Source organism: Chionomys nivalis, chromosome 1, assembly GCF_950005125.1.
Source record: "Chionomys nivalis chromosome 1, mChiNiv1.1, whole genome shotgun sequence".
Lineage (NCBI taxonomy): Eukaryota > Metazoa > Chordata > Mammalia > Rodentia > Cricetidae > Chionomys > Chionomys nivalis.
Genome location: NC_080086.1, coordinates 78682486 through 78706161, shown reverse-complemented (window position 1 = coordinate 78706161; position 23676 = coordinate 78682486). Strand labels below are relative to the sequence as shown.

At 49.2% G+C, this 23676-nt stretch overlaps 1 protein-coding gene, 1 non-coding gene and 1 pseudogene across 6 annotated transcripts; 2 read left to right on the top strand and 1 right to left on the bottom strand.

Annotated features, from left to right (window-relative positions):
* Positions 1–2054: 2054 nt before the first annotated feature.
* LOC130889590 (U6 spliceosomal RNA) lies at positions 2055–2160 on the bottom strand. The gene has a single exon (XR_009058610.1). It is a non-coding gene; the product is annotated as a U6 spliceosomal RNA (small nuclear RNA).
* Positions 2161–2633: 473 nt separating this feature from the next.
* Positions 2634–5689, top strand: LOC130874521 (S-formylglutathione hydrolase-like; annotated as a pseudogene).
* A 5829-nt stretch (positions 5690–11518) lies between these two features.
* Sftpb (surfactant protein B) lies at positions 11519–23122 on the top strand. Of its 5 annotated transcripts, none has more exons than XM_057781279.1 (11): positions 11519–11605; positions 11902–12029; positions 12920–12991; positions 13445–13570; positions 14129–14293; positions 14512–14601; positions 16781–16964; positions 17484–17644; positions 19210–19290; positions 19678–19755; positions 22963–23122. In XM_057781279.1, exons 1-10 carry the CDS (start codon positions 11542–11544, stop codon positions 19738–19740), a joined length of 1134 nt encoding a protein of 377 aa, XP_057637262.1. In that variant the 5' UTR covers positions 11519–11541; the 3' UTR covers positions 19741–19755; positions 22963–23122. The 5 variants fall into 5 exon arrangements, with proteins under 5 accessions (XP_057637262.1, XP_057637269.1, XP_057637234.1 ...); XM_057781286.1 differs by lacking the exon at positions 22963–23122 and adding an exon at positions 21496–21968 and having other exon boundaries at positions 16850–16964; XM_057781251.1 differs by lacking the exon at positions 22963–23122 and adding an exon at positions 21496–21968.
* Positions 23123–23676: the final 554 nt, after the last annotated feature.

The window sequence follows — 23676 nt, the reverse complement described above, 5'->3', positions numbered from 1 at the left end:
GGAGCAGGCTAGCCCCAAGCTCACAGACGCCCGCCTGCCTCGGCCTCTGCCATAACTGAAGGCACACACCACCATAACCAGCTCTTTCTTATCTTAAAGAACTCCCTTTTGTAAAAGGAATTGTAAGGCGATGAACAGGGAGCACTCTTAAGTCAGACTCTAGATCGTGAGCATCGTGCCTCAACTTCAGCACCAACCCTGCTGTGAGGCACTATCGCTAGAAGCAGCATGTTTATTGTTTGTCTTGAAGCCCCTGGATCCCAGATTCCAGAGTAAGGGGCTTCTGACTCTTCCATATCTCCATAACTTTTCTTGTCTTAACAATGTTTTATTATGCTAGGTGGTGGTGGCACACTCCTTTAATCCCAGCACTTGGAAGGCAGAAGCAGGCGGATCTCAGTGAGTTCGAGACCAGCCTGGTCTACAAAACACGTTTCAGGACAGGTAGAATCATTACACAGGGAAACCCTGTCTCGGGAAAAAAAAAAAAAAGTTTTTATTACATTTTAGTTTACTTATTTTATGGAGGGCAGAGGACAGCTTCAGTCAGTTCCGACAGTCAGTTCTCTCCTTTCCCCGCATGGTCCCAGGGATGGAACTCAGGTCATCAAGCTTGGCAGCAAGCACCTGTACCCACTCTCCCCCCCCCCATTTCCTGTCTTTCTATCCCACTCAGCACTCCTGAGAATGCTACAGTTAGGATGCCCTTTACTCCAGGTTATGGGATGCGGAGCTTGGGGCAGGGAATAATACACAAACTCCCAATGTCTACCAAATAAACTGACTCCACTTGCAACTCTTTGTGAAAAGGCTCAAGCTTGACAGTGCTCTCAAGCACGGGAACGGTGCTGAAGGGTGTCTGGGAGGAGACCCAGGAATATGTGAAAATAAAAGGAAAATTAGGGTGAAAAAAACATTGGGAAAATTTTTCAGAATGGCCTTTGGAGGTTGCATGGGGAGTCTCCCCAACATCTGTTGTTGGGGAAGGTGAACATTAATCACTCTACATGAGCACCTAGAATAAGACTACATGTTCTCAGAAACCTTAGATAGAATATCAATACATAGATAGATAGACACATACATACATATGTGCACATACTCGCACACATGAAACATACTCATATACACACACATAGGTAGGTAAACAAAAACAAATGGATCTTGAGGCCATAAACTTGTTTTTGCAAATGTATATGTACGTATGTGTGTGTATATATATATACATATATATAATTTTCTTTTTCTTCTATCATTTATTATCATTTATCTATATGAGAACCTGCGCCTGTTCTCAACTCCAGCAAAAATTTCTGGAATTTGCTTATTTTTCTTTATGTGTATGCATGTATACCATGTCATGGGACTGCCCAAGGAAGTCAGAGGAGGATGTCAGGTGTCCTGGAACTAGAGTTATAAATGATTGCGAGCCACCTGGATGTGGATTTTAAGAGCCCAAACAAGGTCCTCTGCAAGAGCAGCAAGTGTTCATCTCTCAGACGGGTCTCCAGCCCAAGGGATTCTTACTCTCATGAAAAAACTCAACACTGCTTGCTCGATATACCCTCCACCTCCTCTTCCTTCCTCAGGACACCGATTTTAACTATCAACACCCGTGCTCTTTGAAATACAATTTCCGGTTTTTGTGATTTGTTTTGTGCAGGTGATCCAACCGACAGCTTAAAGCATACGAGGCAAGCGCCCTACCTCCTGTACTTTATATGCAGCCTACATGTGTGTATCTATGTGTACATGTGAACATTGTGTGTGCACTTATGCGTGTGTCTTTGTGTGTGCATGTGTGTGTGTCATTTTTGAAGAGCTAGCAGATGAGGCTCTGAGGAGTGGGTTGTCCCCTGAAGCAGGGAGGGGTTCTGAAAATGGTTTTTGTTTATCTTTTTAGACAGCACCTCCACTGTGTAGCCTGTGCTGGACTAAAATTCACAGCTGTAGCTAAGGATGACCTTAAACTCTTGGTCTTCCTGCCTCTATCTCCTAAATGCTTGAATTATGGGCATAGACCTTCATGGCTGGCTCTCAAAATATATATTTTTTAAAACAAGGAGTATTTTATAAATTTGTGTGTTGTTCCTACATAGAGGTCGTGCGATCTTCTCTGTATCATTCCAATTTTAGCATGTGTGCTGCCAAAGCAAACACTCAAAATACATTTTCTTTTTCTTAATATTTATTTATTTATTATGTATACAATATTCTTTCTGCATGTATGCCTGAAGGCCAGAAGAGGGCACCAGACCTCATTACAGATGGTTGTGAGCCACCATGTGGTTGCTGGGAATTGAACTCAGGACCTTTGGAAGAGCAGGCAATGCTCTTAACCGCTGAGCCATCTCTCCAGCCCTCAAAATACATTTTCTAAGGTCCCCATATAAAACCCTTTACCTCACCATTTCTGAGTTTGAACTAATCCACAAATTTATTGAAAATAAGGCTAAATCCGGAGCTGGCTAGTACCAAGACGAACAAAGAAATAAGACAGTTTACAGTAGAGGCAAACATGAGTGGCCATGGCGAGGAGCACAGATTTGGGTTATTCAAATATTGTGTTTCAACACGAAAACAGAGGCCAGAGTTCATGGCCTCTCTGAAACTACTGCATACACCAAAAGCCTATGGCCTTCCTCCATAAAACTGTGACCCAGCTGACCTCCAGCAAGGAAAGTCGGAATTTTCCAGAGCTAGCCGAGGACTATAGGTGAGGTCAGTTCTTCTGCACCGAAGTCGATAGGCCTTGGCAATCAATAGCACAACTTAGAGTTTGGCAAGGTTGTCTAGCAAGTTTTTGGAGTTTGTATGAAAAGAGACTAGGGCTCATTGTCTAACAATAGAAGAGGGTTGGCTGACACGTGTGCCGTCAGGAGGTCTTAGCCTGCTTGGCTCAGGGTCCAGACTTGACACCCGCGTATGGCTTCAGCTAGCTACCCTGAAAGAGACCAGCACTAACTGAAGCACCCCGTGTTGCCTCCCACACAATTTGTTAGAGTTAATAGTTTGAGAACAGCATTTTTCAGTCCCTCTAATTAGATAGTAAATCATGGGGTTCAGCAGGTCCTCCTCTATTATTTCCTAGGCAGGTGACCTGATATGATCAGCAGGGCCCCATCTCAGGCACCACAATGGCGCCTGGCCAGGCTGTCAGTGGGTTAGAACAGGAATCTCATCAGCGTCTGAGGATACTGATATCAGATAGAGACTTCCTCATACACACAATGGGTCATTAGGGTGGTAGATAAGTCTAACCACAGCGAGCCCTGTGGAGAAACGCTGGCTTAAAGAAAAGAGGAGGGATAAGCCCTAGTTTTCTCGTTTGGATTGTATCTAGGATGTGTGTCTGGATAATGCCAAGGTTCTCATAAGCTACAAAGGGCAAGAATCTCTCTCTCTCTCTCTCTCTCTCTCTCTCTCTCTCTCTCTCTTTCTGCTCTCTCTGTGTGTGTGTTATTATCTCTCAGAGAGAGAGAGAGAGAGAGAGAGAGCTCATTCTGGCCTTGAACTTACTGTATACCCAAGAATGTCTTTGAATTAGAATAATTTTGAATTTCTCACCTTCTTGCCCTCCTCTCTCAGGTGCTAGGATGTGTGTGCCACCATGCCCTATTTTTACAGTGCTAGGGATCAAACCTGTTAATTGGAAGAGAAGCACTCTTCCAATTGAGCTACATCCCCAGCCTGGGAAGAATATTTTCTGAGGCACAAGGGGTTTTTGGCTGTGCCTGAACTTCTTATATAAGAAATTCCCAAGTGCTGTTCCCACCACAACCATCAGATGGTAAGACCTTATTGCCAAACACACTTTGATTGCAGGATGTAAAGAAATTGAGATGAATCTGAAATTTCCTCTCTGATGGATAGCTTTCATAATACAGGCTTCTGAAGGAGAAATATCATCCGTGGATTTACCCAGCAGTAGATCCTGCACACTACAATGCTAACCCGCCAGGCAAGATGTGCCGACTGGAGAAATAGTGGCGTGACTGTGAGGGGCTGAACAACCGACTTCCGAGGACTGCTCCGTAGGTGGGAACTCGTGCCTAGTTCTGTAAGCCTGGCCCAAAGCCCAGAGTTAGGGAAGTCGCAGGCCCTTGGGGACCTACTAATGTTGTTTCACTAAATGAACATGCTGTCAAACTGCCTTCTAAATATTTGTTCATACCTTTAGATTAGCGCTACTCCCAATCTTGGTCTGAGAAGCTTCTTTTTCCAGTGGGAACCAGTCAATACAGAGACCCCTAACTGGTCCAAACGCTGAGACTAAGCGACTGTTGGGCACAGGATGTCCATCTCAAGCCTCACAAGCCCCAGGAAGTATAAAGGAGTAGGGAGCAGAAAGCATAGCAGAGTCAGAGGATGTGGAGGAGTGCCAGGAGGTGTTGTCTTCGGGACATGCACTCACGGGCTTGCACCGCATTACCTGCACAAGACCAAGCCAGTCGGTGATCCCAGCATGGATGGTGGCGAGGCCCAGGAGGCCCCACCACTAGCTGAGGAGCTGTCTGCATTTGATGGCTGCTGGGGAGAGGGAGCCATTTTTCGATAAAGATGTGGTCCCTGGTGAGGTACCCGTGAGTGTACAGGCAGTACTAGTGAAATTAGTGGGAGGAGGAGAAGCAGGGGAGGAAGAGGCCAAAGACTGGAGGAGCTGGTGTTGCAGGTGTCCAAAGGAAATGGAGTTGGAATGGCTGTGATAAGGATGCATCACATATTATCAAAATTTTTAAAAAAAAATTTGTGCAGGCACAGTGGCTCACACCTCTAATCCCAGCACTCAGGAGTTAGAAGTGGGTTTGAGGCCAGCCTGGTCTATACAGGTGGATCTCTGTAGGTTTAAGGCCAGCCTGGTCTACACAGTCAGATTCAGACCACCCAGGGCTACACAGTGAAACTCTGCCTTAAAGAAAGAAAGGAAGAAAAAAAAACCAAACCAAAACAGCAACAACAAAGACCAAGTAGTAACTGACAGGAGAAGAAGAACACTGAAACGGATACCCAGCAACAGGTGCTTCGGAAGGCTCCAGAAAATTCTCAAACATGACAGTGTTGATCTGAAGTGTAAGATGAGATTTGCTGTCTGCCTACTACCACAGGCAGAGGGTGGAAAGTGTCTTGCACTCCACTGACTGTCTGGTTTAGCTTTCACCGAACCAAATTTCGTACGGAAGTCACCTGGATATCAGCCAGCTGCCTCGGAACACGGCCTTGCCATCAGTGCTCTGGGTACCAACCCCCATGGCTGCACTGTTAGAGGAGACAATGACAGCTGGGACTTCAGCATTGGTGCGGGGTTTTACAGGGATGAAAGACAAATTGCAGGATGTTCTCTTACGTAACAGAGGAACAGCCACAACCCGCAGGTGCCAGTTTCCTGGTGGGCTGGCAGAGGAGGTCTATTTTGGTCACTCTATGCAAGGCCACAAAAAATCCTGGAAAATACATATCTGTGTCAGCATTTGCTCCAGTTGGCAGCCCAGGGCTGTGTCACTGGGGCAAAAGCTTGCGATGTCACCTGTCTCGTATCCTATTTGGGTTCCCAGTTTGAAGTGGTAATTGATCAAGGAAAAGATGACAAGTTTCCTTCAGTGAGCAGTTAGACCCTGGTAGCTTCACATCTGCCCGCACAGGAAAGAAAATCCCTATTGTTTTTAGGCTTCACCACAACCTTCATCACTAGCCATATCAGGCTTACAAGAGAGCATCGTGAGGATTATAAAAGTTGAAATAAACAGCATTGTTAAGTGTAGAAAAAGACAAGTGGGTCACAGAGGTTACCACACTAGCAATGCTGGAAGGCAGAGACAGGCAGATCCCTGGGTCTTTCTGACTAGTCAGCCTAGTCTAGTCAACGAGACCCTATAATGGGGTGGGGGAGTGATTTAAAAAAAAAATCAGACAGCCTCCAAACTCTGTACACATGAATATGGGGGCATGGACCCCTAACAGGAACACTCAACAAACTAGGAATGTAAGGGTAGAGGGTATAGCCTCACTGTGATACAGAGCATCTGAAAAATAAACAGAAAAGACTCCTTATTTAATGGCCTCCCAGCCTGTTTCTGAGAGGTGGATTGAGAGAAGAGCAGAGCAGAGGGAAGAGGGGGGAGGGAGTGGGAGAAGAGGGAGGTGAGGCTGTGATCAGGATCTAAAATAAATAAATTTAAAAAAAAAAGTGATGTACACACAAAGAAATATTCTTCAGCCTTCCAAAGGAGGGAAACCCTAATGCATGCTCTTCAATAAACGAACACAAGAACATTAGGCTAAGTGAAGCAAACTCATATGAAAAAGCCAACATCCCCCTTCCATTTCATCTCTATTCATTATCCAAAGTTGTCAAGTTCAAAGACACGGGCCTGGGAGTGTAGCTCAGCTGTCAAGTGCTCATCTTGCATGCATAAAGCCTTGTGTTCAGTCTCCAGTACCACATGAACCGGGCACAGTGACACAGGCCTGCCATCCCAGCAGGAGGATCAGCGCTCAAAGTCATCTTCAGCTACATATCAAGTTTGAGAATAGCCTGGGCTACATGGGCACTTACTAAAACTTGTGTGTGTGTGTGTGTAGTGAGTGTGTGCGTGTGTCTGTGTCTCTGTGTGTGTCTCTGTGTGTGTGAAGTGCATGTATGCATGAGTGTGTGCATGTGTGTGTGCGTGCATGTGTGTGTCTGTGTGTGTCTCTGTGTGTGAAGTACATGTGTGCATGAGTGTGTGCATGTGTGTGTGCATGCATGTGTGTGTCTGTGTGTGCCTGTGTGTGTGAAGTGCGTGTGTGCGTGTGTGTGCATGTGTGCGTGCGTGCGTGTGTGTATGTGTGTTGTAGAAACAGAACCGGCAGAGCAATCCCCAGCACTAGAAAAACAAAAACAAACCTCCCTAAAAAATTCAGAGGCAGAAAGATCGATGGTTATCAGATGCTGGGAAAAGGAACAAAAAGGAGTTTAATGAGTACAGAGTGTCAGCTCTGCAAGATGACAATGTCCTGGGGATCTATTTCACAATGAGAATATACCCAGAACCTCAGACTTAGCCACATGAAAGCCGTCAAGAAGACACATTTTATGTTCATGGGGTTTGTGGTGCGGAGATTACGCTGCACAAGCACAAGCTCTACCACAGAGACGTCTCTCCACTTTATTACCACAAGGGGGGAAATGGTGTTCTCCAAGAAGAAAGGTTAGCTCAACTTGTGACCCAGCTGTGCAAATGTTCCCCGAGATACATCAAACATCCCATGCAGAAAAGTGCTTTATCTGTGTTTCTTACTTCATATAAAGAACATAATACACTTAAGACACATGCGAGGGCTGCAGGAACGGCTCAGTGGTTAAGAGGGCTTGCTGCAAAATCATGAGGACCAGAGTTCAGATCTCAGCATAAATATAACCAAGACAGGAGTCTTGTGAACCCTGTAGCCCTTATTCTGAGACAGGCAGAGACAGAAGGATCACTGGAGCTTTCTGGCTGCCAGCCTGGCCAAGAAAATGTGGACTCTACATTCAAGGAGAGATCCTACCTCAAAGGAAGAGACAGTAATCGGGGAAGAAACATGCATATAGGTGTACACACTGTGTGTACACTTAAACACACACATGCACACACAATAAAGATAAAAATCTTTTTCAAAAGATACAATTTAGGGTTTGGAGAGATGGGTCAGTGTTTAGAGTATTTGCTTCATTTCCAGGAACCCTGAGTTTGATTCCCAGCACCCATATCAGGTGACCCATGAGCACCTATGACTTCAGCTCCAAGGAATCTAATGCTTTCTTCTGGATCCAAGGGTACCTGCACACACAGGCAAGGCACACACACATGGAAAGCACACAGAGGCACACACACATGGAAAGCACACAGAGGCACACACACATGGAAAGCACACAGAGGCACACACATATACTTAAAAACAAAATAAGCCTCTTTAAAGATACAATTTAGTGGCTGGGCAGTAGTGGCACATGTCTTTAATCCTAGTACTTCGGAGGCAGAGGCAGGCGGATCTCTGAGTTTGAGGTCATCCTGGTCTACAAGAGCTAGTTCCAGGACAGGCTCCAAAGCTACAGGGAAACTCTGTCTCAAAAAATAAGTAAATAAACAATAAAAAAGATACAATTTAGTAAGCTTAGTGTGTATTTTCAGGACCGGGCATGTAGCTCAGCCGCAGAGGGTATGCTTAGACAGCATAAGACCCCAGTTTGGTTCTCAGCACCAAATTAACAGGTCCTCTGGAAGAGCAGCGGGCACTTTTAACCCTAGAGCCACCTCGCTAGCCCCAAGTCCACCCTTTTGTAACACCCGTGCCAATCCACACAGAGATATGCATAATTAAAATTTTATAAATGTTTTAAAAACAAAGAAAAATTAAAGGCGTAGGCTTTGGTTTCCAGCTTGTTGGCACAGGTGACGAAAGCTCTGGAGGAGATAATTTAGCTGTGGATCTCTGACAGTCCAGCTTTCCACAGCCCGGAGCTCTAAGCAGCCAGTCATCGGTGTTGAATGTTTGACACATACTTACCTTATTCTGGGAACTTTGGTCCACATGCCAAAAAGGCCAAGTCCACACCAGGTCCAGACTCATCTAACACCAGTCACCACCACCATGCTGCTTACATCTCTCCCAGTGACATCACAGATCTGTACCTGAGAGGCCCTGGTGTCCAAGGCAGTGTCATGCCTATCCTGACCCTGAGCAACATGGACCATCAGAAGTGTAGGCCCCGGTTTTTGCCCTTGCCATCAAAGCCCTCAAGGACCACCAAGAGGCAGAAAGATGCAAGAAACACAAAACGTAGCAGAAATATCACCTCTTCTGGCATTGTCTGCATTACTTGACAGATATTGCATTGGTCTTTAGCCAAAGAACTCTCTGGAGCTATTATCAAGGTCTTGAGGACTGTCCAGTTGGGGCGGGGGTGGGGTGTCTGACAGTCAAGCCACACAGTACATCATAGGTGTCTTCAGTGGCACAGTGGAATGCCTGGAGAAACACGAGCGAGGCAGGCATGGTGGCCACACACCTGTAATCCTGGCACCACATAAACCAGGTGTGGCAGTGCACACACCCATCAGTTGCAGCACCCAGAAAGTGGAGGCAGGGGCATCAGGAGTCCAAGGTCATCCTCAGCTACGTTATCAAATTTGAGACCAGCCTAAGCTCCCTGAGTCCTTGTCTAGAAACAAAAAAGCAAAGCAGATCTCATCACTTTCTTAAGAAGGCCCCTTCCTCGCTTTCCCTGGGGTGAAGTGCCAACAGAATGGTAGGCTCCGTGGCAGACACCACACCCGTCCTGGTCCCTAAAGCCTCCCTCATCGTAACCAAGTGCTGGGGTTACAAGCATATGCCACCAGACTCAGTTTTCGCAGTACCAGGGATCAAACCCAAGGTCTTAAGCATGCTAGGCAAGCATTCTACCAACTGAGCTACATCTGTAGTCTCTTGGTTGAATTTTTGTGGTGTTTGATTGGTTTAGTGTTCAGGGTGGAACCTGAGACCGTGTGTGTGCTAAGCACACGTGTTACCTCCCACCTTTACCTTTAGCCCTTGGCTAATTTGTATAACACATTTACATTAGCTAAAGCTATTGCAAGGACATTCTGGTCACACTATCCTAAAGTTTTGTTTTTCATTGTCTTAAATGGTAATCCTTAAAAGAAATATTTTTGAGGTTGAAATATCTTTATTTTATGTGTATGGTTGTTTTGCCTGCATGCCTGCTTGTGTGTGTGTGTGTGTATGTGTGTGTGTGTGCACCATATGTGTGTGGTGCCCATAGGGAGCACCAGATACACTGAACTGAAGTTACAGCTGTCCTAAGGTACCATGAAGGTACTGAGAATCAAACCAAGAGTCTCAGGAAGAGCGGCCAGTGCTCATAAGCAGAGCCTCTCCAGACCCGTAAATGGCAGTCTTGGTTAATATGACTTACATAAATACATTTACAATAAATATACATGTAGCCAGACATAACAGTGTGTTCCCTTAATCCCAGCATCCAAAAGGCAGAGGCAGGTGCAGGTGGATCTCTGTGAGTTGCAGACTATTGTGGGCATTAATGAGTTCCAGAGGTAGATTCTCAACAGGGTTGGATGTCTGGGTGTCAGCGGCCTTCTTCCAGGACTGGCAAGAGGCAAAATGGAATTCAATCAATCCAAGGCTGAGGCTAATTCATGAGCCGGGAATATAGTTCAAGGATAGACTGCTTGCCTACCGTGCACAAAGACCTGGGTTCAATCCCCAGCAGCGCAGATATAACTAGGTGTGATGGTGCACACCTGTAATTTCAGCACTCAGGAGGCAAAGCAGAAAATCAGAAGTTTAAGGTCTTTGGCTGCATAATGACTTTGAAGTCATTTTGGACTCAATACTGTCTTAATAATTAACAATAATAATAATAAATAACAACAAACCGCCTTTGGAGTCAAGAGGGGTGAGACAGGCTCCCTTTCTAACCCTGTCCAGTCTGGAACTTGCTATGTAGATCAAGTTGGCCTCAAACTTATCCTGATTTTAGCCAAGCCACTGGGCTCACGATCTCTGGTCACACATTTTTACACAGCCTCGGTTAATCCTCACTGTGGCAACTGTTCGGCACGGTGGCAAGGCCTTGAAGCCTACAGAAACCATATGAATCCATGAGCCACTTCCAGTATGTCTCTTTACCATCGTGCATCCAGCTACTTGATCTCATCACGGGACTAGCTCCCACCCTTCCCAGCCGGGGAGCACTGGAGTGCTTCCCAAGGAGAAAGCCAAGGCAGGAATCGGATAAGGGGTTCTGATGGGTGGGGCACAGCAGTATCCTACTGCCCACTCTTGGTCTCACTGGGGCCCAGTCAGGTGGGGACATGGCCTCAGGGGAGCCCCATCTCATACCCAGGAAGGGTGGTTAAGGGGCATAAGAAACTGCTTCTGGACAAAGCTACCTGAGAGCCCCAGGGGACACAGAAATCCTCCAAGTCTCTGGTCTCTGCCTCAGCCTCACAGGGCATTATTATCTTGTTTTGTCTGAATTTCTTCCCACTAGCACCAACCAGAGTCTATAAAATCAGAGAATTTTTAAAGTAAGGAGGGAGTGGGGGTTAGGCAGCCCCAGGAGGACCCTGGGTGTGCCCTTCCGGCACTTACCCTGTATCAAGAGGCAGGCAGGAAGCTCTCAAGAGCATTGCATAAGGACTGCAGATTGAGAAGCCTGGGGTGGGGCTGGAGAGGTTCATTCTCACCCCACTCACAGCCCTGCCTCAACATCCCTTGCACAGAGAGTTGGGATTAAGCAAGACCCCCTTGGTGATGAGCAGAGAGACAGGCTGCAGAAACTGGGGAGGAGGGCAAAAGAAAGGAATGGGAACACCAGCCAGCACAGGGAAGGTGACAGACATGACCCTGCTGAGAAGGCTTGGAATCAAACACCTGGAGGGTTCTCAAGACCCAGGCAAACACTGAGGTCAGCTTGCTCCCATGGAGTCCGGCCCCCAGGTCCTCTCCCCCACTATAAGAGCATGCCTCAAATAGCGTGCCAAGCAGTAAGCAACTATGGCCAAGTCACGTCTACTGCAGTGGCTGCTGCTGCTGCCCACACTCTGCAGCCCAGGTGCAGGTGAGTCTCCCAGCCTCCCTCACAGAGACATCTCCATCATTTACCGAGCCAGTTCTGTGCCTAGGACAGTCCCACGCTGCACATATTCCTGAATTTAAAGACAAGTCAGCTGACCCAGAGAGGTACTAGGGGCTTGTCCAAGGTCAGTTGGTGGATACTGAGGCAGGAGGACTCAGATATGATTGACATAAGTAATGGTCACCCATTTGCAATGAAACTTGGTTGGAGGTGGGGTGGAGGCAGAGTGCCAAGTGTATCCTGGATCCTGATGAAGGCTGTTCTGACCCCAACTATAGCTGTCGGGTTGGCCTCATCCCCGGACTGTGCACAGGGTCCTAAATTCTGGTGCCAAAACCTGGAGCAAGCAGTGCAGTGCAGAGCCCTGGGGCACTGCCTACAGGAAGTCTGGGGACATGTAGGAGCTGTGAGTAGTGCTAGGGTGCACTGGGAATCTGGAAAGGAGGAATCAGGGTGGGCTCTGAATGGGCATAAGGGAAATGGGGCTCCCACAGAGGCTGGGGTGGTGTGGAAGATGGTATGGCACAGTGTGGCACAAAATGATGGGTAGAACTGAGCAGAATGAAATGAGTGATGACCCAAAACAGGGTGAATGGATGGGAGAGGCTGATAAAAAGTGGGAAAGAATAGAGTGAGCTGGATGGATGGGGGTTAGATGGAATGAGCTGGGATGAAATGGGTGGAAGGAATAGGATGGAATGGGATGGGATGGGATGGATGGGATGGAGTGGGATAGGATGGGATGAGAGGGATGGGATGGATGAGTGGGATGGGATGGATTGGATAGGATGGATGGGATGAGTGGGATGGGATGGATTGGATGGGATGGATGGGATTGGATGGATCGATTGGATGGGATGGATGGGATGAATGGGATGGATGGGATGGGATGGAATGGGATGGATGGGATGGGATGGATGGGATAGATTGGATGGGATGGGATGCATGGGATGGGATGGATGGGATGGGATAGATTGGATGGGATGGGATGGATGGGATGGATTGGATGGGATGGGATGGATGGGATGGATTGGATGGGATGGGATGGATGGGATGGGATGGGATGGATGGGATGGATTGGATGGGATGGGTGGGATGGGACACAACAGAGAAGATGGGATAAAATGAGATGGACCAAATGGAGTGGGACAGAATCTACACAACAGGATGAGATTGGATGAGGAGTAGATACTTATGCCTTAGAGGGATCTGTCAGCCTGTGTCTGAGAAAGTCATGCTCCCTGGAGCTAGGAGCACACCTCAACTCTTTTGCTCCACTTGAGACCCTTTTTCCAGAATGACCTGTGCCAAGAGTGTGAGGATATTGTCCACCTCCTCATAAAGATGACCAAGGAAGACATTTTCCAGGTAATGGGAACCAGATCCTGGATGAAGTTTAGGGGGCAAGGGATGAGGGGCAGAGTGAGGAGAAGGAGCAAGCTCCCCAGAAGGTGTTTCTAGGCTGAGGTGAATCCTCCACGTGGATTCATCCACCCAAGAGTAGATTCATAAACTGAGCTTAGGGGGTGGAAAGATGGCTCCGTGGCTAAGAGCACATATGTGCTACAAGACCTGAGTTCGGTTCCCAGCGCCCACCTCAGACAGCTTACGACCGCAGTCACTCCAGGATGATCTGACGCCTCTGGCCTTGGTGAGCCGAGGCCACACACACCCAGTGTGCTCTGGTGGAGGTCTTGCATGCACTCACACACACTTGCCCACACACACCCAGTGTGCTCCGGGGGAGGTCTTGTATCAGGGGACTCTGGTGGGGCAGACCTCACAAAGGCCAGGTTAACCCTCCCTTCTCTGCCCTCCCAGGACACAATCCGGAAGTTTCTGGAACAAGAATGTGATATCCTTCCCTTGAAGCTGCTCGTGCCCCGGTGTCGAAAAGTGCTTGATGTCTACCTGCCCCTGGTTATCGACTACTTCCAGAGCCAGATAGTGAGGACCCTGACCTGCCTGCCACACCCGCCACACAGCACACGTGCCTAAGTGGTCACTTTCCTGTATAAGTGGCCCCAACACTCATACACACACAGAAATAGAGAGAGAACATTCAACCAAATACATACACAACACCCACACAGTCATATACATGAACACCCATATCCATACCTACACACGCACACACACACTTCCCACTACAGTTATAGGAAACTCAGTTCCTTCATCCAGACACCCAGATCAGGTGTACCTGCTCAATAACATGCTGCAGACATCCAGACATGCCTTCCATCCCCTCTCTCTCATACACCCACATTCTTATTTATTCTCACACAATATGCTCACACGCATTCACACTTTCCCAGACACCTGCCCCACGGCCCTACATCATCCCATCTGTCTTTGCCCCTTCCCTGGAATCCTAAAATGGAGCCTCCCACCAGCCTGCTCCCCAAAAGTCCAGGCTCAAAGACTGTGATCCTTGTCCCTGAACAGAGCCTGGGCAGTGAGGGGTTCCCTCCTGATCCTAACAGCCCTTACCTTTCTGTGCCCTAGAACCCAAAGGCTATCTGCAAGCATGTGGGCCTGTGCCCACTGGGACAGGCTAAGCCAGAACAGGAGTCAGGGATGCAGGATGCTATTCTAGATCCTCTGCTGAACAAGCTGGTCCTCCCTGCGCTGCCAGGGGCCCTCTTGGCAAGGCCTGGGCCTCACACACAGGTAAGTCAACACTCCCCACCTCACCCGCCAACAGCCACTTGTGGGAAATCCCGAAGGCTAAAGTGGCCACTGAGACACATGAGCACCCAGAGGGGCAGAGCTGGAAAGAGACAAAAAGCACCAGGCAGAACTTAAAGTAGGAGGCAGAGAAGGCAAAGTGAAACGGAAGGGCTCGGAAAGCACCAACCTTAACCCCACCTCACCCCTTCCTTCCTCAGGATCTCTCTGAGCAGCAGCTCCCCATCCCTCTGCCCTTCTGCTGGCTTTGCAGGACTCTGATCAAGCGGGTCCAAACCGTGATTCCCAAGGTAAGGCCTCAGTGCCCAGAACCCCACAGAGCTCAGGAGGGTCCCCAGTAGCTGCACCTTCCCTCACCTCAACACACCAAGAAAGCTGTGAGGAGGCAAGTGAGGAGACACCCACACCTTGTCCCTACCCAAGGACCCTGAGGCTCAGGTACGGGAGAGTCTGTCAGGGCCAGCCTTCTCTTCCAGGAGCGCACCATCTGAAGGCTGAGAAGCCCTGATGGTCCCTGTAGGAAAAGAATGCATTAATTTCTCCAAATCTGAATGTCCACCAGTAATCTCCATCCTTCTGTGCTCCAAACCCATGGTGGCTTCTCCCAGTGGCCTCGTCAGCCCCGGGCTGTCCTGCCCACAGGTGGTCATGCCCTATAAACACTGCCCAAATGGAGTCACTCAAGACCCACAGCAGGGCACACATTCCCGCCTTTCTGAAGCCTGTGTTGTGGAAAGAAGGTGCAGATTATAGACCCCGTGAGCTGAGGGGTCACGCAGATGAAATCATGGGAATTAGGCCGGGGAGGCTCCGAAGAAGTAACAAGCTAAGATCCAGGCAGAAGCAAGGTCCTGATGAGCCAAAGGCATCCATCAAGAAGAAAGGAGCTCAGGCGAGCTCAGGGAGCTAGGAAGATGGCTCAGTGAGAAACATCCTGGCTGTACCTGAGTTCAGATCCTCAGCATCCATAAAAAGTCAGGGATAGCAATGCACGTTTGGAACTCTACGCGCCAGGGAGGCAGAACTGGGTAGCTCCCTGGAGCTTGCTGGCCAGTCAGCCTAGACCAATGGGTGAGCTCCAGGGTTAGCGAAGAACCTTGTCTCAAAAAACAAGATAGAGGGGCTGGAGATATGGCTCAACAGTTAAGAGCACTTGCTGCTTTTCCAGAGGGCTGAGCTGGGTTCCCAACACCCCTGTCAGGCAACTCCTGCTCTGGGGAATCCAACGTCCTCTTCTGGCACCATGGTACCTGCACATATGTAGCATACATATACTCAGATACACACATATATATATAAATAAAAATAAATCTTTTAAAAAATGATAAGGTGGGGATTGACTAAGGAAGACACTACATTGACCTCTGACCTCCACATGCCTGCACACATAAGGACATATACAAGAACATACACGTGCATAAACAAACAAACTGCCAGTCAAACCAGCCTGAGCATCATCGGCGGAAGACTGAATCAAGAACCGAGAAAAACCATGAAGAGACAAGATAGAAACAATGGCAGAAGAGCTGAGAGGGAAAAGTCAGCAAAGTGGGGGTGTGACATGTTGTCAGGGAAGCCAAGAGACGAAGGGCGTTCAATTGATCAGAAAACTGCTGAACGGCCAGGCAAGATGAGAGCTGGGCAGGGGATGCAGGGCTGAAGTGTTCCAGAAAGGGGAGCAGGCCCAGTGAGGCTTCCCAAGGTCAGAAGCCATTTTAGCATCGTCTCCAGACAGCAGGGACCAGAGAGAGGATAAGGTCAGGAAGGTAGGCCAGGGTGGAGCCCGGGTCACCAGTGAACAGCTTGTTCACTGACTACAATGACTGTTGACTTATATCACCATAACAGAAGGAGAGCCATGTGTGGGTTGATGACCCCAGGTGGGCCTTAAGTGGCGTGCCCCATTTTGGAAGTACCGCACACTCCAGAAGTGTCCATACGCTGAGCCCTCTTCCTTTCTCAACCTCCTGGCACTGGGGCTAGCTTGTCACATGGACTGAATAAAGGAAAGAGCTACACATCTGTGACCTCTGCTGCCCTTCAGCTTAGAGCTTGTCTCAAGCTGGTGAGAGGTGGGAGAAGTGTGGCTTTCCCAGGGGCTCTTAAAGACCCTGTCATCTTTCTGGGCCAATGAAAAGAACTGCCATGGATGACCATGGGGAAGTAGGGTGGCCCTGGCTCAGGAAATGGGCTTGGAGTTCTAGCTTTGGGCCAGGCTGTCAGAAGCCGTGGCCTTGCTGCCCCCTTCAAGCGGCTCTAAAGCAATTGGAGTCAGATCTGGGTCTGGTGTCAACTGCTGACTCTCTCAAAGACTCCAGGTGCGCCCCTGAGTCGCTGTTGTCTCGAATGCTCAGTGGCCTGTGGACAGCACGCATTGCCTTCCTAGAAGGGAGAAAGGGGTGTGCCTGGGGTGCCCACTCATATGTCAGAGGAAGGTCCCATGCTGTCCTTTCTCCACCTCCACCCCAGGGTGTGCTGGCCGTGGCTGTGGCCCAGGTGTGCCACGTGGTACCCCTGGTGGTGGGTGGCATCTGCCAGTGTCTGGCTGAGCGCTATACAGTCCTCCTACTCGATGCACTGCTGGGCCGTGTGGTGCCCCAGCTAGTCTGCGGCCTTGTCCTCCGATGTGCCACTGAGAACATCATTGACCCAGGTAAGCCTGCTCTCATCTCCCCCCCTCTTTGGTCCTCTTCCTGACTTAGAGCTACAGTGCACATATAGAGGAGGAGGGTACATGGACAAGGTGGGGGACAGGAACCAACACTGTTTTTTTAATTATTTATGTATTTATTTGCATGGGTATGTATGTTTTGCCAGCATCTACATCTATATGCCCTAGGTGTGCCTGGTTCCCACAGAGGCCATAAAGGAAGCTGAATCTTCTATAATTGGAATAACTGACAGTTGTGAGCCACCATGTGGGCTCTGGGAATTGAACCCAGGTCCTCTGGAAGAGCAGCCAGTGCTCTTAACCAATGAACCATCTCTCCAGCCGCAGAACCAACACTTATGTATGACAGCTTTAGGGGAAGGATTAAAACAGTCTCACTACAGAGCACAGACTGGCCTCAAGCTTGGTGTGATCCTCCTGCCTCAGCCTCAAGTGCTGGTGTGGCAAGGCTTGTGCCACCATGCCCAACCTGAAGTACAGTTTTGACTATTTTCCCTGTAGCCCTCCCTGCTTTGGACTCCCTGATGGAAGAACGGTCACTACAAGACACTGAGTGCCACCTCTGCAAGGCCGTGATCACCAGGGCTTGGAACACAAGTGAAGAGGCGATGCCGCAGACAATGCGCCAGGCCTGCCTTCGCTTCTGGCTGGACAGGCAAAAGGTACAGCGTGGGCACACGAGTAGGACTTACGCATGGTTGTGGCTGAACCAGAAGAGGCTTTGTAGCCAGAGACACCCAGGACTTGGACTGGATCCCAGCCATCAACAGGCCTTCTTCATGGGCCAAGTTCAAAGTGCTATTAGTCCCAGTAGAAAAGGGTCATGCTGTCCTTTCTTGATTTCACCCCAGTGTGCTTGCCACCCTGTGTCCCTGGTGGGCCACATGCTACCCCCATGGTGACAGTGTCTAATAGGCAACAGAAAATGAGCAAAGCCAGGGCCAGCTGGAGCAGGAAAAGAACTCAGCCAGGATCCTCCCTGTCCCAGCCTGCTCACTCTGTAACTCAGCTGGGAGCAGTCCACCTGTACGTGAGGGCTAGAAGCTGAGTGTGGTAGTGGGGGCCTGTAATCCTAGCATTTGGAAAGCTGACGAAAGAGAATGAGGAGTTCAAAGCCAGCCTCAGCTATATAAATAATGAGCTCAGGGTCAGCCTGGGCTACGTGAGACCTTGTCTGGAAAAAGGAGCTAGAAAGGGAAGAGAACAAGAGGAACAGGGAGATGGCTCACTGGTACTGCCTCCAAGCCTGAAAACCTAAGTTTGATCCCTGAAATCCTTATGGTAAAAGAGGAGAATCAACTCCTGTAAGCTGTCCTTCTGAGCACACGTGTGCCCACACACGTATAAATAAATAAAATACAATTTTAAGACATTTCAAAGCCAGGCGGTGATGGTGCATGCCTTTAGTCCAGCACTCAGGAAGCAGAAGCAGGCAGATCTCTGAGTTAGAAGCCAGCCTGGTCTACAGAATGGGTTCCAGGGAAGTTAGGGTTGCCCAGAGAAACCTGCCTCAAAACACAAAACAAGCAAAAGACATTTTAAAAGAACTGAGATTGATGGTTCTGTAACCTACGGTAAATTTCCTCACCAAAGTAGAAAAGTACTTCCTTTAGAAAGAGGGTCCCGTGTAACCTAACCTGACACTGAAGAATCTTCTGATTCTCCTGCCTCCACCTCCTTTATACTGAGACCTCTCAGGCATGCACCACTGTGCTCAGCTTCGTGTGCTCCGGGCAGTTTAAACTGACAGCCTCACACATGCTGGGCAAACACGAACTGATGTGAAGTGAGGCAAGCCCACTGGTCTCTTCCCAAAAGCCAGCTCCAGGGCCCTGCCTTACCCACAGAAACCTGTTGCAGCCAATCAGGCTTAGGTGGGGTCTTTTTTTTTTCATGTGTATGTGTTTCATGTTTATACATGTATGGGCATCATGTGTGTGCAGTGCCCAGAGAGGCTACAAGAGGCCAGCAAATTACCTGGAACTGGAGTTAAGGGTGGTTATGAGCCCCTCTATCAGGTCCTCCAAAGGGGGAACAAGTGCCTCATCCACTGAGCCCTCTCTCCAGTCCTTACATAGAGTCTGAAAGGTCCGCCAGGCACTGACAGACGCATGCCCACCGTCAGAAGGAACAGAGTGACCGGGGGAGGTAAAAAGGCCAGGACTACAGGACAAAGAAGTCCTGCCATAGACTGGGACCTACATATTGTCTATCTGTCTTTTCTCAGTGTGAGCAGTTTGTGGAACAGCACACACCCCAGCTGCTGGTCCTGGTGCCCAGGAGCCAGAATGCCCATACCACCTGCCAGGTACGCCCACCCCTTTGGCTGGTCCCGGGATTTCTCTCTGCTCCTGGAGCCCCCGCCCCCCATGGTTCAGGATCCTAGGAACCCCATCTCTTAAAGGCCGGCAGCCCAGGTGCAGCAGTCCAGCACTAACTGTACCCACAGAACAGAGCAGCAAAAACCCTAACACAATAAGGTGGAAGGGGAGCAAACAGACGGTGGGGTAGACAGCTGAGGGCTGTGGTTGTGTTCAGGGGCCAGTGTGTGTCCGGTGGTGGGGTTATAGTTCAGGATGGGGGGTCCCACCTCGAGGCCATGTCTTGGAAAGTGGCACCACAGGTCTTGAAGGTCATATCCAGGCAGCGGGTCTGAAGTGAGAGTTGTCTCCATACCTGCTGCTGTCTCTGGCAGGCTCTGGGAGTGTGTGAGGCCCAGGCCAGTCCTCTGCAATGCTTCCAAAGCCCGCACCTCTGAGAACTCAGTCTCCAGGTAAGTCCCAGCCCCACTCCTGCCCCTTCTGTGGACTGTGTCACCCACCTCTCCCAGGCCCAGCTCCCGGCTTCTGAGGATCTCCAGTGGTCCCATCAGGAAAAGGGGTTTTTTATTTGGTTGTTTTGGGGTTTTGACCTATTGTCATTCCTTGCTCTTCTCACCCCATCCAGCCCTCCACAGTTTCTATCCACGGCCTCCTCGTATCTGGACTGCCTAACCTTAAGGATATCACATATTCGAGCTAAACTCAAACTTTCTTAGACCTCAGGAAATCATGCTACACTGTCTAAGCTGTCCCCACTTCCTCAGATGCCAAGAGTACCATGGTCACCTGACCCCATCCTCTCTGAGGCCAATAACTTTCCAGGTGACTGTTTTCTAAGCCAGGAGTAGCTCTAACACCAGAGTCAGGAAATGAGCTGGGGGATGAAGGGCAACAGTGGTCTCTCAAGGGACCCTGATAGTGATCTGGGTCCGGGTCACAGTGTACTCCAGGCTAGCCCCTCACTGTGTGGTTTACCATCTGTTCACACGATTGTAAAACTCAGTGGGTCCTTGTGACAGGGCTCTGCCAGCATGCACACCCAGCTCACCACTTCTAACATGAGGAAGGACCCCGGCACTGGCAGTCCCTGTGGGCAGGGGGCACACTCACCACTTCTAACGTGAGGAAGGACCCCGGCACTGGCAGTCCCTGTGGGCAGGGGGCACACTCACTCAGTAAGTCTCTCAGGGACCAGTCTAATGTGCCCTTCCCTATTAAGTCCATCTGGGCACCTGGAGCGAAGGAGGCTGCCAAGATGAGAGTCGTCTTTTCCCCGGTTCCCAGGGTTCCAGGCCTTGCCTGCTGAAGCAGGAAGAGTGAGGTGACCTGAGCTCTGGTCCCAATCCTGCCATCAACAGGCTGTGGGCCCCCAGACAAAATGCACAGTCCCCTCTTGAGACATCACTAGGGTCTTAGGTTTCTATTGCTGTGAAGAGACACCATGTCCAGAGCAACTCTTTGTTGTTGTTGTTGTTGTTTGTTTGTTTTTGTGGTCTTTTGAGACAGGGTTTCTCTGTAGCTTTGAAGTCTGCCCCGGAACAAGCTCTTGCAGACCAGGTTGGCCTCGAACTCACAGAGATCCCCCTGCCTCTGCCTCCCGAGTGCTGGGAATAAAGACATGCACCACCACCACAGCAACTCTGATAGAGAAAAACATTTAGGGTGGCTTACAGTTTCAGAAGTTTAGTCCATTACCATCGTGGTACGACACGGGTGACATAAAGGCAGACACGGTACTAGAGCTGAGAGTCCTACATCTTGATCAGCAGCCGAGAGGAAGTGTGAGACACTGGGTGTGGCTTGAACATATAGAGACCTCAGAGGCCACCTCCACAGTGACATACTTCCTCCAACAAAGCCACACCTCCGAATAATACTGCTCCCTTTGGGGGCCATTTTCTTTCAAACTCCCACAACTACTCAAGCTACAAGTGGCCCAGTGAAGGGGCTCAGGCTCTTCTGAGCAGCTGCCATCAATCACAACAGGCCCCAGGCCCAGCAGCTATTCCCCCCACCCAGGAGCCTCACCTCCTACCCTAAACCCCCTACTTCCTTCCTCACAGCACCCTGTGCCCTCAGCCCTCTGTCACCCTGCGTGCCCCCAGCCCTCTGTCACCCTGCGTGCCCCACGCTGCCACAGCCCTTCGGGGATGAGGCACAGTAGTCTTATGGAAGCCTTCACCGGGCTTCAGGTCTTCACATCCAGCAGAGCCACGCCCAGCTCCTACGGCTCCTACACCCCCAGGGACTGGGAAGAAACTGCCATGGCTCCCAGAAGACAGCAAGGAGAAGCCTGGGTCTGGCCTCATCAACCTCTTGCTAAGGCTTCTATGAAATGCAAGCTTCGGAAGAATAAAAATGGGAACCTGAAGTGTTGTAAGGGTCGTGGGTGAGGCTCAGTACGCGGCACTTTCCTAGCATGCAGAACCTGGGCTGAATTCCCAGCACTAAAACGGAAAACAAACAAACAAACAAACAAAAGTTTGAAGGCGGCGTCACGGCGTCTCTCGGCCACGATCTCAGCACTTGGAGACTGCAGCCTGTGATACAGAGCTTTCTTTTTTTAAGTGAAACAAGGCACAAACAGTCCAAAACACAGACATAGGCATTATGAAATTCTCAGCTTGTGCTTTTTCAAAAAAGAGAATAAAAACCCAACCAGGAAGGGCTGGTGAGATGCTTTGGCAAGTAAAAGTTGACTGCCTCAGGCTGATGATCCAAGTCTGAGCCCCACGACCCACATGGGAGAAGGAGAGAAGCAACTTCTAGTTGTCCTTTGGCCTCCACGTGGGCCCCCCACATATAAATACAAACATGCATTCACATTTAATTTAAAAATTTGGCCAGTGGCATGGTTCAGCAGGTAGAGATATTTACTGTCCAAGCCTGATGATCCCTGGAACCCAAGATGGTAGGAGAGTTGGCTCCCAAAAGTTATCCCCCTGACCTCCAGACTTATGCCATGGTACACATGTGTCCCACCCCACCCCTGCCGTTATAAACATACACATAATAATGATAATTTTCTCCTGAGTCAGGAAATCCCTGACCTGGGTGAGGGTGAGCACTGCTTGCGCTGGCCATTATGTTTCTGTATTTGAGGAGCTCTCTGCTAGGGCTTCTTCTAGAAAGGGCTTCTGGAGCTGAAGGTATAGCTTAGTGGTGGAGTACTGACTTAGCACGCTCTAGACCCCAGGTTTTATCCCAGCACTGAAAACAAAGGGCATGGAAAGAGGGCTAGATTCTCCTGTCTTTTTGTAAGTTTACAGTCCTGAGGGTGATTCCATGCCTGCCACAATATCTAAGACCAGTGAGGACTGTGCATACAAGGACCAGTTCCCATGCTAACGCTATGCCTGGGTCACAGCTAATAAAATCCTGTTCCCTTGTGCAAAGGAAGAAAACAGTGTCTTTAAAGGAGCAGCAGGAGTCACAGCCTCAGCCTGATGTCAGCAGGGCCGGGGCACACCTCTCTCTCGGCCTTCCAGAGCAGGGGTCCCCATCCGCTGCCCCCATCCCTGCTCCAGCCTGGCTCCCTCCTGCTACTTCCTCTCTCCCCAGAAGCTACTTTTTAAGATGAGCTGAAGGTGCCAAAATATCAAAATAAGCAAATAAGAGGCTGGGGAGTTTCAGCAGCTTAGAGAACTTTTCTCTTTCAGGGAGCATGTGTTTGATTGCCAGCACTCACGTGGCAGCTCACCACCATCTGCAACTCTAGTTTCAGAGGATCCGATGCCCTCTTCTGACCTCCGAAGGCACCAGACAAGTGCCCGATGCACAAGCACACATGCAGGCCAATCATTCATACACATAAAACAGGTGAATCTAAAAAATTCAATCTTCAGTGTTAAAAATCTAAATGCCAGATGTGTGTGTGTGTGTGTGTGTATACATATACATACATATATATGTGTGGCCGGGCAGTGGTGGCACACGCCTTTAATCCCAGCACTTTGGAGGCAGAGGCAGGTGAATCTCCATGAGTTAGAGGCCAGCCTGGTCTACAGAGCTAGTTCCAGGGCAGGCCCCAAAGCTACAGAGAAACCCTGTCTCGAAAAAAAAAAAAAGTGTGTGTGTGTGTGTGGTGTGTGTCGTCTTCATCAACTTAGACCATGAAACCCAATACATGGACAACTTCAGCAGAACCGCCATATATGGGCTGCCCATGCATGCTTCAGCATTGCCAGGGCATAAATTCCATTCATTTTCATATGTGTGTGTGTGTGTGTGTGTGTATGTATGTATGTATGTAAACTTTTGCCATGTTTCTAATTACAAAAAACTACATTTGTTAAAGAAAATCTAGAAACTACAAACAAAAACAGACCCATGACATTCAATCTTACCAACCCCAAGGGAGGCACTGTGACCAC